General features: G+C 39.8%; 1 protein-coding gene across 8 annotated transcripts in view; it reads right to left on the bottom strand.

The window, feature by feature from the left end:
• Positions 1 to 12568, bottom strand: part of NBEA (neurobeachin) — a 793834-nt gene that overhangs the window by 505030 nt on the left and 276236 nt on the right. For all 8 annotated transcript variants that reach the window (XM_040340410.1, XM_040340408.1, XM_040340406.1 and 5 more), the window contains exons 14-16: positions 11244 to 11323; positions 7363 to 7425; positions 1837 to 1934 (exon numbers count right to left, since the gene is read on the bottom strand). In XM_040340410.1, coding sequence (XP_040196344.1) covers positions 1837 to 1934; positions 7363 to 7425; positions 11244 to 11323 — 241 coding nt within the window. The remainder of the gene's footprint in view (positions 1 to 1836; positions 1935 to 7362; positions 7426 to 11243; positions 11324 to 12568) is intronic.

Consider the following 12568-nt stretch of genomic DNA (forward strand, 5'->3'; position numbering starts at 1 on the left):
TTTTCTTACGAAGAAAAACATCCAAGCCTGGCTAGATTTTGCAAAAACACATCTAAAGTCTCCCAAAAGCATGTGGAAAAATATGTTATGGTCTGATAAAAACCAAGGTTAAACTTTTTGGCCATAATTCCAAAAGATATGTTTGTACCAGTTAATATTGGCACAAAACTTTCAGGCTTCTGTTAGAAAGCTAAAGAGGAACTTCATCTTTCAGCATGACAACCCAAAGCATACATCCAAATCAAAAGAAATGGCTTTACCAGAAGATAATTAAAGTTTTGGCATGGCCCAGTCATAGCCCAGAACTGAATCTGATTGAAAATCTGTGGGGTGATCTGAAGAGGGCTGTGCACAGGAGATGCCCTCGCAATCTGACAGATTTAGGGTGTTTTTGCAAAGAAAAGTGGGCAAATATTGGCAAGTCAAGATGTGCCATGCTGACTCATACCCAAAAAGACTGAGTGCTGGAATAAAATCAAAAGGTGCCATTATTATTTTAAGGGTGTGCAGACTAATGCAACCATACTATTTTAGTTTATTTTTACTTCCCTCCACCTAAAAGATTTCAGTTTTTTTTTCAACTGAGATGTGCAGTTTATATGTCACATTAAAGGTTTAAAAAAAAACTGAAATAATTTATTACTGTCTATTTTTTTTACATCACAGAAATATGACATTTTAACCGGAGGTGTTATATCCACTGTTATATATATCAGTGCATTTACTTCTAATTAAAAGAATTTGTGAATGCATAAAAGCTGATCAATACTCACTAATTAAATGGTGAGCAAGCCAGCTGTAATGCCAAGTCATTATATATATATATATATATATATATATATATATATATATATATATATATATATATATATATATATATATATATATATATATATACACATACACACATATATATATATATATATATATATATATATATATATATATATATATATATATATATATATATATACACACACATACATACATACACACACAAACACACACTTGTTACTTGTTCAAGGATGTAGTTCCCTCTTGCATCATTGGTCAGTAATGTACATTAATGCGCAGTTGAAATACATATGCTAAGTTGAGAACCACTGCTTTAAAGGAAGAGGATCCATATTTTTTTTAGGGCAACAAATACTTTAAGTGGACTTAAAGCGGATGTTCCGACAATTTTTTTTTTAAAGTCAGCAGCTACAAATACAGCTGCTGCTGACTTTTAAAAAATGGACACTTACCCGTCCAGCACGCCCGCGATGTCAGCAGCCAAGGCTGAGCAATCGCTCGGTCCTTGGCTGCTTCCGCCGCCATCCTTGGTAAGGGAATCAGGAAGTGAAGCCTGACAGCTTCACTGCCCGATTCCCTACTGCGCATGCGCGAGGATCGCAGCACGCCGTCACTGGTCCCCGCTCTCTCCTGGAAACAGTGTTTCCCAGAAGACAGCGGGGGGAGTGACGTCACAGGCTGGATTCCCCACAGGGAACAGACCTGGAAGTGGAGCAAATACCTGTCTCAGACAGGTATCTGCACCCCCCCTGAAAGGTGCCAAATGTGTGTAAACTTTCATAGGTGACTCTTTAAAAGTCCTTCTAGGTCATCCATTTCGAGTTAACCATAAATGATGGCCCTAGAACTGCTTACTGCTCTCACACTGTGTACGCAACGTATAATACAATTGTCGTTTTGGTACTCATGCCCCCCTGGCTCATGTATTTATATTCCTATATATGCTGGTGCATAGGGTTGGGGTGGGGTGGGGGGAAATTTTTTTTTAGTGACGAAGTTGAGTGCTTGGGTGTAACTTTTTAAACTGTTGTGTTGCCTCACCGTATTCCGTTCCTCTGATCAAATGCTGGTATCATCGATGCAGGATGTTCAGACATGAGAGCCACCAAAAGCTGCAGAACATCGTGAATATTTTCATCCTGTAATACAGGGACAAACAAATCAGACTCATAGATGACGCATTTTATTTCCACAGCCAGCTAAAGTTCAAGTTATGTTAACGAAGCTTGTCTGTGCTCTCTATTCTGGAAACCTAATTGCTAATAGTTAGTACATGGCAATACAGCTCCCTATTTTCCTATGCTAACGGCACTAGGCCTTTCAACCTGCTCTAATGGTTACACCATTAAAGACAGTTTTAATAAAGTGTGTAACAAGCTTCATATCAACATGAAAAGTTTTAGGCATGAGTCACCAAATAAACAAACACAATGTACTGTTGTTGCCCCCTGAATGTGCCAATATCTCACACTCACTAGAACCTCGTTAACTCCTAATCTGCAGAAGCTGAATAAAGTAAAAAACGAATGGAATGGCTCCCAAGTCAAATGACTTGTAAAGTTGCGTGTCCTCCCATAAGCTGCCACTTGGAATGGGTCATACGATTTTTAATCAGCTGCCACTTAAAACAGTTCACATGATGAACTTCTTCTGTTAGTAAGCTGCCAGGGGACACAACAGGCCAAAGAGCTAAGCTCTAGAGTATTTTTCAGTTTCCCAGAAGAGCAAGAGTCCAAATCCAGTCACCTTCAAATAAGTTTGTGACTTATGGATTTGGGACGCAATGACTGTAGTATGTGCAGTAATCAGAACTTCCCATAAACATGTCCATAACCAACTGGGAAATTTCGGGTTGCACTTTAACAAACAGAAACTTTTAGGCTACTTTCACACTGGGGCGGGGGGTTGGAATTAGCGGTATAGCGCTGCTAGCTTTAACCAACCGGACAAAGGGTTAAAAGCACCCACAAAGTGCCGCTGCCCATTGATTTCAATGGCAGGGGCGGTTTAGGAGCGATGTATACACCGCTCCCACACCGCCCCAAAGATGGTGCTTGCAGGACTTTTTTTCCTCGCCCTGGAAGCGCCCCACCCCAGTGTGAAAGCACTCGGGTGGGGCGCTAGTTTTAGAGCAAAAACGCCAATAACATGCCTCAGTGTGAAAGTAGCCTTGGTGTAGCCCTAACAGCTGACACCTGCAAACTAAAGATTGTACATGTTCACTTCCACATTAAACAAAGTGTATTCCTTCTCTGAGCTGCCAAACTGTTTTGACGCCCCATTGCTATTTATAGTTTCCCTTGCTACCTTCTGAATCCCTACAAAACATAGGGACTAGCAGAAAGATCCACGACAGTGGAGGACCATTGCATCTTACAGACTTGGAACTGTGCTGTGTTTTCAGCAATATTATCTCTTCAACTGCGATCAGCAGTGTGGACATTGGTTCAGGTAAGTACTTATTGCTTGGATTGTACTTGTTTCAGGTTTAAAAAAGGAGGGAAAGAGTTGCTTTATAGACAAGACAAGTGCATATTGATATTTACAATGTGTTCTCATGTAAATTCACTTTATTCTTAAATAATGTCCGATGACTTCTGCCATTGCTACAGTGGTGAAAGGCAGCCAAGTTTTACTTCTCTTATACAGAACACACACATGGGAAATCATCTAATTCCAGCAACCTATTAGATGTACTACCAGGTTCCAAGGTAGTGCTGGGAAATAGGCTGTTGTCACAGAAGTAGATATATATGAGTGAAGCACAGCCTAAATAAAAAAATAATGGCCTTATAAAAAAAATTATCAGACGTATATTCAAGTAGATGCCGTGGCTCTCAGCGGCTGTTCTTGTTTCCATTATATCCAATCACAATCAATAGGATTAACTGCCTTCACAGGGCTCAGTTTAATGCATATTTGAATACAAAATTAAAATCAATTCCGTCAGATTAAATGCAAGATTTATTAGTACTATTTTATTAAAGTGGACAGTATACATGTGGCATCTTGGGACCTTCCTAAAGTTAAAGCTGAAATTTGGCCTAATCAAATACTGCCTAAAAATAGATCAGTGCAGTAATTTAACATGAAACAGCACCTTTTTATTTGATAGTGAGCACTTCGTACAGTGTTGTGGGGCATCAATGGGCACCAAGTTCTCCCCCACCTGGGCAAACTTTTATATGGGAGGAACGTTTCTCGTTTTCCCATTTGAATCCATTTTGCATAAATATGCATTGGTATGGTAATTTTATAGACTATTTTGATGGTGTAGGATTTAGAGAACACCATTTTGGTTGGTTTTATAAACCATCTAAATGCAAATAATTTTAGCATTTACCAATAATCAACACACTTTTGAGATCGGCTTTTGGATGTTACTTTGCAGGGCTGTGCAGATACAAATAATAAAGTGACCATAAATCAGGGTTTCATTGAACCCTAGGGTTCCTCCAGGAGGTTGCTAGAGGTTCCTTGAGCAATTTTTGCATCTCAGATAAGTTCCCACTGACACCACTGAATTTTTTTGCTATTTGGAAGGAGGCAATTCTTCCCAATATTCACAAATGTAAGGAACATTCTTCCCACTCTCCATCGCACTAATGTATCATGAGTTGTAGATAAAGTCATTTAAGCAAATGTTTTCTGAGACAGGAAAGGTATTTCAAGGGTTCCTCTGTGTTGGAAAGGTTGAGAAAGGCTGCCATAACGTTTTTGGAAGCCCTCAGTAGGAAATTCTACCCTGCTTGCATTCAGCTGCCACCCCTTCCACACCATCAATACCCACAGGAGAGCTTAGGTGTGCTTGCAGGAACTGAACCTTTCATAGTAAATGCAAAGTAATTAAAAATAGGCTTTTGCGGAGAGTTTTTTTTTTTTTTTTTTTTCAAAACAATGCATTAAGGTCATATTATAGCAATCTCTAAAAATAGGGCCAATTTATTATGGGAATGTAACAAAAGAAACAAACCAAAAGATAATAGCGTTACTTTTGTAACTACTATTTCCAAACAATATCACCACATAGTAAATATCATTAAAAAGAATCTCCTCATTTTTATTGAGACGGATACATTTAATTCATACAATACTAAAAGGAGGTTGCAGGTTTTTCAGCCACCGGGCTTCTCCTCTGGGATCCCTTCTTTTTCCTAGTTACTTCTCTTCAAAAACTACACAACGCACCTGGCTCTGTTATCCTGGCTCTTTCCCTTGTGGGGTTAAAACTAGAAGGTATTGCAACTTAAATGTAATGTAGTATGACTATTATGCCCCGTACACACGACCGGTTTTCCCATTGGAAAAACTGTGATGAAAGCTTTTTGTCGGGAATCCCGACCGCGTGCATGCTCCGTCTGACTTTTTCCCACAGGAAAACTGAAAAAAGAGAGCAGGATCTCTTTTCCGCCCAAATCCTAGTGGGAAAACCATTCGTCTGTATGCTTTTCAACAGGAAAAAAACATGCATGCTCGGAAGCATAAAACTTAATTTTGACGGCTCGTTGTAGTCTTTTACGTCACCGCGTTCTTGGCAGTCAAAAGTTCACCAGACTTTTGTGTGACTGTGTGAATGCAAGGCAGGCTTGAGAGGAATTCTGTCGGGAAAACCGCTTGTGTGTACGTGGCATTAGGAACCTATGTAGGTGAGCATTTTTGTGATTCCAGTAATAAAAAAGCAAAGTACATCTCCAATGCTTCCAAAAATTTTAGGGAGTAGTATAGAGGAAATTCTAATTCTTTTAAAGTATATCTAAGGGTAAAGCCGCCTTTTTTAGTTTTGGCCAGAATGCAGATGGATTAGAACTATGGTCAGGTTTTTATTGCAGTCAGCACCCTCGTTAGAGAGATTCATCTTCTTTATTTGTCCTGCTTACCATTAAAAGCGCAAGTAAAATAAAATCCTTAAGTTTGGGCTGTCCCCAAAAAAGTAACAGAGGTGAAATCTTCTACTAGTTTTGGTGACCTGGGGTCCCCAAAAGATTCCCTTAATTTCCAGGGATTTCATCTGATGTACTGTTTTGTCTATGGTATGGAAGTGAAGGGAAATTAGCCCAATGGGACACAGATGGCAAAAAAAAAAAAAAACATGGGTCACAGCCCTTCCTTGCTCTATCCAAAATAGAAACAAAATTATAATAAATTGCCTATGTTCTACATAAAATTTTGTGGCATTGGGAAAGTAGCAGTAACCCCACTCCCAGGGAGTGTGACAGACATCAGAGACTTTGAGAGAGGGAAGTATTGCGGATTCGTAGATTGCAGAGTCACGCACCACATGGAGCTAAACCTCAGGTGGGACTTTGACCTGTATCTATGCCAACCTCCCTCTCTTGGTATCTTAAGATTTATTATAATTTTTTTTTTCATAGTTCCTATATATTATTTATTTTATTTTTATTTTTTTAATAGTACACAATTTTGCCCACCGCCTGGCTCTGTACTTTTTTGTTGAGAGATTTGAGATATATACGTATAGGTATATACATATATATTCTTTGCTGTTTTTTCTGCATGTAATGAACATGCATACACCATGCTCTGAGGAGTTAATTTACTCCCCCTGGAGAATCAAAGTGTAGTTATAAAGTGAAGTGTGTTATTTGTGTTTGTAGCTATGATTAAGGCCCCTCAAGGGATGAAGCAAGTTGCTTATTTTCTGGATTTTTTACTTCCGTGTGAGTTTTTTTTGCTGTGAAGGATCCGAGTCACCAATGGCATTTGTCCCAAGCCTCTGCACTTTGCTTATGTGTTGGAGTTTACTGTAATAAAAACCAGCCACTGCTGCTGTCTCTCTTCTTCTGCAGGGTGATTGGACTTGTACCCACCCCCCCTTTCTTCAGGAAGCCTACACTGGATCGGTCTGCTTGTAATGGAGACTACAAGCAGACATGCTGACACTCATTGCACGAGTTACACCGTTATCAGGAATCCACTTAGAAAAGGATGCGCAGCAGATATTTTAGTTCATGCAAGTACATGGGAAGTCACTGCAAAAGAGACTACGGAAAATCATCAGTGCTGATATAGAACAAAGAATGGTAGAAAGGTTAATACATTTTATTTGAAAAAACAGCAATGCTTTTTATACAAAGTTCTTTAGCAAACTAAATATCACACACAGTTAGGATTTAAATGTACTTTAACAGCACATAGGATTTAAATGTACTTTAACAGCACATAACTGTGTCTTTCCAACCACACGCCATCAGGCAGCACCTACTATGTATGTCCCCAACTTTGCCCTAAAACTATATCTCAAAGCCTGCTGTGTTTCAGCTCCATTTAGAGCAACCATCGCCAGTGCTGTGTGTGTCACAAATTGCAGAATGATGCATTAGATGGTCAGTTGTGACGCTCCGTTAAACCATCAAAAATCAGACAAGATGAAAGCACATTTATTTTTAGACACTCTGGGAAGTCCATCAAGACTATGCACAAATGTGCCGCCTGAAAAAACTTTTAGAACTCAAGTAGACACATGAATTCCATCTGTAATATTATACAGCAATCCTATAAAATGTCAATAACCCCATTAACAGGTTTTAAGAAAAAATAGAGACATACCTCATGCATCGTTAGCAGGTAATTTAAAATGCTCTGTAGTTCATCTTCTTTGACCCCTCGGTCCTGAAGAAAAAACAAAATGTTAATCAAACTTATAGGGATTGATTTAATAAAGACAAATAGACTGTGAACTTTGCAAGTGCAGCTGGAATAATTTTCCAGATCGTACGATTTCAGTTTAATCAGTACAGTTGTCGTCCGTAAATACAATACAAATACACTACAACACATGACATAACGTCCGATTTTTTCATTCTGTCTTACAAAAATGTTCATAATTTTAGTAAACTCTTCATGTTCCATATGCGACTAGCATGCAAAAAAAACAAAACGCACGATCTGTTGTCCGATTTTCGGATTGTGTGTACGGGGCTTAACTTATAAAAAACAGAACTAGCATAGGAGCACCAGAGAACTTTATTTACAAAGGTCAATGAGGTATATTCCACGGGAGGTGTAGGAAGGAGGACTGGATGGAGAAATGTTTAAAGCGGAAGTAAACCCATACATTTAAGTGCTTGTTCACACTTGACAACATTTCTGACGCTCAACAAACGCTCCTATAGCGTTTGTATGGCGTAAGTACGGGCATCAGAGTCAATGAGCTTTAGAATGGGGCGTTTTACAAGTGTTAAAAACGCTCCCTAAACGCCCTATGCACGGTTTTGCAGTGTTTATGGAGCGTTAAACTGCTCCACAATAGAAAGTGACAGAAAAACTAATTTTAACGTGCCGCAACCGCTTTAAAATCTTTAATCAACAGTGGTACAATTTACGTAAAAGAGACAACTTAAACAAAAAAAAAAGGATTAGACTTAAAGCAAGCCTATGCCTGGTTAATGTAGGGTACATTAATGGGTTCACTTCAATGCAGCTCCGTTTTAGCCATATCAAGTCCTTTGTTGGGACCCAGAATTTATACAGGGCTCTCTCCCTTCCCACTATGTGACAGTGCTGGTTGCTAACCACAAGTACAATCATGTTGCAGTAAAAAGGAGAGATTGGGGGAGGCGTGGCTTGCGGCGCATGGAGAAGGACACACTGACTGATCTCTCCATCGAGTCTTAACAGCACTGAATATCAGAAGGTTATTTCTAAATATACAGTTGCCAGTGGATAATACGGGCAATAGGGCAGTGTCCTCACTCAATGCTTCCAAAGCCTTTGACAGCGTAGAGTGGAGATACTTATGGGCTGTGTTATGTAAATTTAAAGTTCGGAAATCCTTTCTTGCCTGGATTAAATTTCTATATGTAACTCCCAGTGCGCAAATTTGCATTAATGGGGAACGCTCGGAGGCCTTTCCATTGCATCATGGGACTAGGCAGGGTGAGAGCATCTCCAGATATAGTGGGGTTCCATAGAGGTGAGAGGGTAGGCAAACTTTCCCTTCATGCTGATGACACCCTGATATACCTGGGTGATACAGCAGCCTCCCTGGAGGCTGTCATGCAACTTATTGACGAATTTGGGCAGCATTCAAGATTTTCCAGTAATTGGCACAAATCCTCGCTACTGCCATTGGACTCCCTATCCACGAATCTCTATAGCTTCCCAGGTGACTGTGGTTACTTCATTCAAGCATTTGGGTGTTTCAGTGATGGGAGATTTTGGAGAATATATAGCACTGAAACTAATATCCCTCCTCCAAAAATGTAAGCAGAAGTGCGCCAGCTGTTGTAAGTTCCATTTATCTGTTACTGGCAGGGCCAACCTCATCAAAATGGTGTGGGCTCCCCAGTTATTGTATGTTCTCCATAATGCTCCTGTATTGATCCCAACATTTTGGTTCACTAGCAGAGACTCCAAGTAGAGAGAGTTGCTCTGGAAATATGGAGTAGCGAGGGTTAAATTGACTACCTTGCAGTATCCCAAAGACCAGGGGGGACTGGTGGTTCCTCATTCTCTTACATACTTTCTGGCCACCCAATTGCAGCAGTTGACTGGATGAGATCTCCCGTTGGTGGCTGACCTCTCTAGAACCTTGTGGATATGATCCTTAGAGAAGTTTTCCGCTTTGTCTCAGCTGGAAATGGGCCTGCCAGACTTGCCTTCTCAATGTCCCACAATACAGCTTTTATTAAAACGTTGGGTGGAATTGAAGCGTAGAATGGGACTCACTGTTTTTCTTCCCTGTACCCCTATTTGGCGCAATAGGTCCTACAAGGAGGTGGTTAAACTTGTAAACGATTCCACCTGTATAGCAGCAGGAGTTAAATATTTATCACAACGTTTTGTCGGGCAGGAAGTGAAATCCTTTGATCAACTTTGTATAGAGTTCCCCTTACTTCGGAATAGATATTATATGTACATACAACTGCGTCATGCTCTCAGGATGCAGGCCAGGAATTCTACTTTGCAGATAGAAGACTCCACATGCCTTGATATTTTCTCCACATCCAATAAGAAAGGGATCTCTAGGATATATGCCTTCTTACTGTCTTATGTTCAGGCCCGAACGTGTTGCCTTGTAGAGAAAAATAGGAGGTAGATGTTGGCCGCATATATGGGGATACCTGGAAACAAATTTTGGCAACTTGCCCCCTGGTGTCAGCAGTGCATAAATTATCTCACCTGTTTATCCTTCACCGTGCATACCGCACACTGTGGGGAAGGCGGGACTCTCCCATATGTACAAAGCATCAAATACATCAAGGAAATCTCATTCATATGTTATGAAGATTCCCCAAGCTGTTGATACTGGCAGGAGGTTATCTAGTCGATTAATAATATATATCAGGTTCAACTTGACTTTAACTCAGTTATGTGTATTTTGGGTGGATTAATGGAAGACCTGTGTCCCTGCCTACTTATGTAGCACTCGTCAGATTGCTGTATTCGACTAGAAAGCTGATAGTAAGATTTGGGTCAGCCCCCATACACCTACCTGTCGGCAGTGGGTTCAACCGGTAAACCACATACTAATACGGGAAAAAAAAAATACGTACCTTCACAGGAATACCCCTCAGAAATTTAAAGAAATATGGCAGGAGTGGCTGGACACTCATGGGGTGGCTCCCTCTCAGCCTATATTTACCAGAATACTTCAAACTTAATGCGTTAATATGCGTGGTGTGCCTGATGGCAGAGAACAGATTTGACGCAATATATACCTATGTAGGGATGGGCTACGTACACTGCAAGAGTGTTTTTTTTTCCCGTTTTTTGTATTGTTTTGGGTTTTTTATTGTATCGTTACTAGAGGTTAAAATACCGCTGTTTGAATAGTGTGGACTCTTTGCAAACAAGTTCATACTTTATGTAGAGTAAAACGAAACTTTGAATACTTACTAACTGCATATGAAGTCTATACTTGAATGTTTGTACCTTATATTTTCTTGTACAAGAAAACATTTTCTGATTTAAAAAAAAAAAAAAAAGAAGAAGGAGAGATTAACACGCTCCCTACACCTGGATGTACTGGGTATGATTTTTTTATAGGCTGTTTAAATACATACATATGTTAAATATTAGACTTGTTTGGGATTTTTAAATATCTGAGGATTACTGGATTATATGCAAGCATTATTATGGGTATTTTTTGCTATACTAGTTTGTAACGCATACTTTTAGAACTGGTAGGAGCTCCAAAAGAGACAATGATTTATTGTATTTTGAACTCAGAAATTGAATTAATCAGGACTGCACCAAGCTGCAGTTTTAAAACATGGAAGAGAAAGCAAATAAATGAATATGCAATGCCAACATTGCGTAATTATGATATATAAAACCAGATGAAAAACAGAATCCAAAGTAAAGCCTTAGCAAGAAGCCAAAGATAGTTTAGAAAATATCTAATGTTTTACCTATTCCTCAGCTTATGTCAGGAATTAATAATTAAACTGGAAAACATATTCACATCCACAAAGAGAATGCATTACCTTTAAAATGAGCTGCTTCAGAAACAGCAACATAAATGCTCTCAGGGAAATGATTTCTTTCTGAGAAGGTCGGGCGCCATCTAAATGAAAAAAACATGTACAGTTAGGTTTCCTATGGTAGGTAGATCATGCTCAAGAAAACAGTTTACATAACTCTATATGGTTCTGTTCATAGCCATCATTTACCTAAAGCCGATCACTATTTAGGAAGGCAAATGGCCTATCCATGCCTAGGAAAAGTGTAATTTGCATTGGTTCCATTAGCAGTGTGCTCCCAATATATACAGCAGTATGGAAGCACTTTATAAACATGCCTTACCCCACACTAAGGGGTGTATCCTCGTACAACAGCGCATTATTGCGCCGAGCGTAGCGTACATTCGTGGATCGCCGTAAATAGCTAATTTGCATACTCAACGCGGATTTTGACGGGAACGCCACCTAGCGGCCGCCGAAAAATTGCAGCTTAGATCCGACGGCGTACTAAGACGTATGCCTGTCGGATCGAGCCCAGATGCCATCGTATCTTGTTTTGTGGATACAAAACAAAGATACGACGCAGGAAATTTAAAATGATGCCGGCGTATCAGTAGATACACCGGCGTAATCCTTTTGTGGATCTGCCCTTAAAACTACAGCTCTTTTTGACTTGTGGCTTTCAGCACAGCTTGAATGTAACCATCCCTTATGCTAACATTTTGGGTCTACAGCCATTTTGTCTGCCAACAGACCAAAGATTCTCAGGCCTGCCTTGACAGAGCACATTTTCGAGGATCTCTTAAGGCCTCAGTACATGTTGGTTGCCAACTCTCCTAAAAGCCTTTCCTCTTGACAACAGTATTTTTGGCAGAAAAAAGCCTGATGCTTATAAAAGTGTGTAACGCATTTAGGCGCATGCACACAGGTCATTGGCTTGGACGTTAATAATACAGAATATTCATTCATTCTGGCCACTGAAATGAATTAACGCTCATATGCTAACTGCACGTTTAGTTGCAATTACATGTGTTTCGAAGCATCAGCCATTTTTTTCTGCCAAAACTCTGCTGCACCTGGACGCACTTGCAGTCCTTATTTTTCCCCTGTCTCTAAAAGCCTATGCATTCACACATAAAATTACATGCAGGGGTGTTTAGACGCAAGAAAAAAATGCCAGACGCCCCTAGGAGAAGCTGAAAAAACATCCAATGCGTATGAGGCCTAACTTTTAGGCAAAGTGGCAGAATCTGTGCAGGCAGATTTAGAATTATCACAACTATTCCCACTGCACCAAATCCTCCTGTCGTTTTTTAGGATTCAGATTGGAATTATAATTACTGCTACAG

Source organism: Rana temporaria, chromosome 2 (genome assembly GCF_905171775.1).
Source record: "Rana temporaria chromosome 2, aRanTem1.1, whole genome shotgun sequence".
Taxonomy (NCBI): domain Eukaryota; kingdom Metazoa; phylum Chordata; class Amphibia; order Anura; family Ranidae; genus Rana; species Rana temporaria.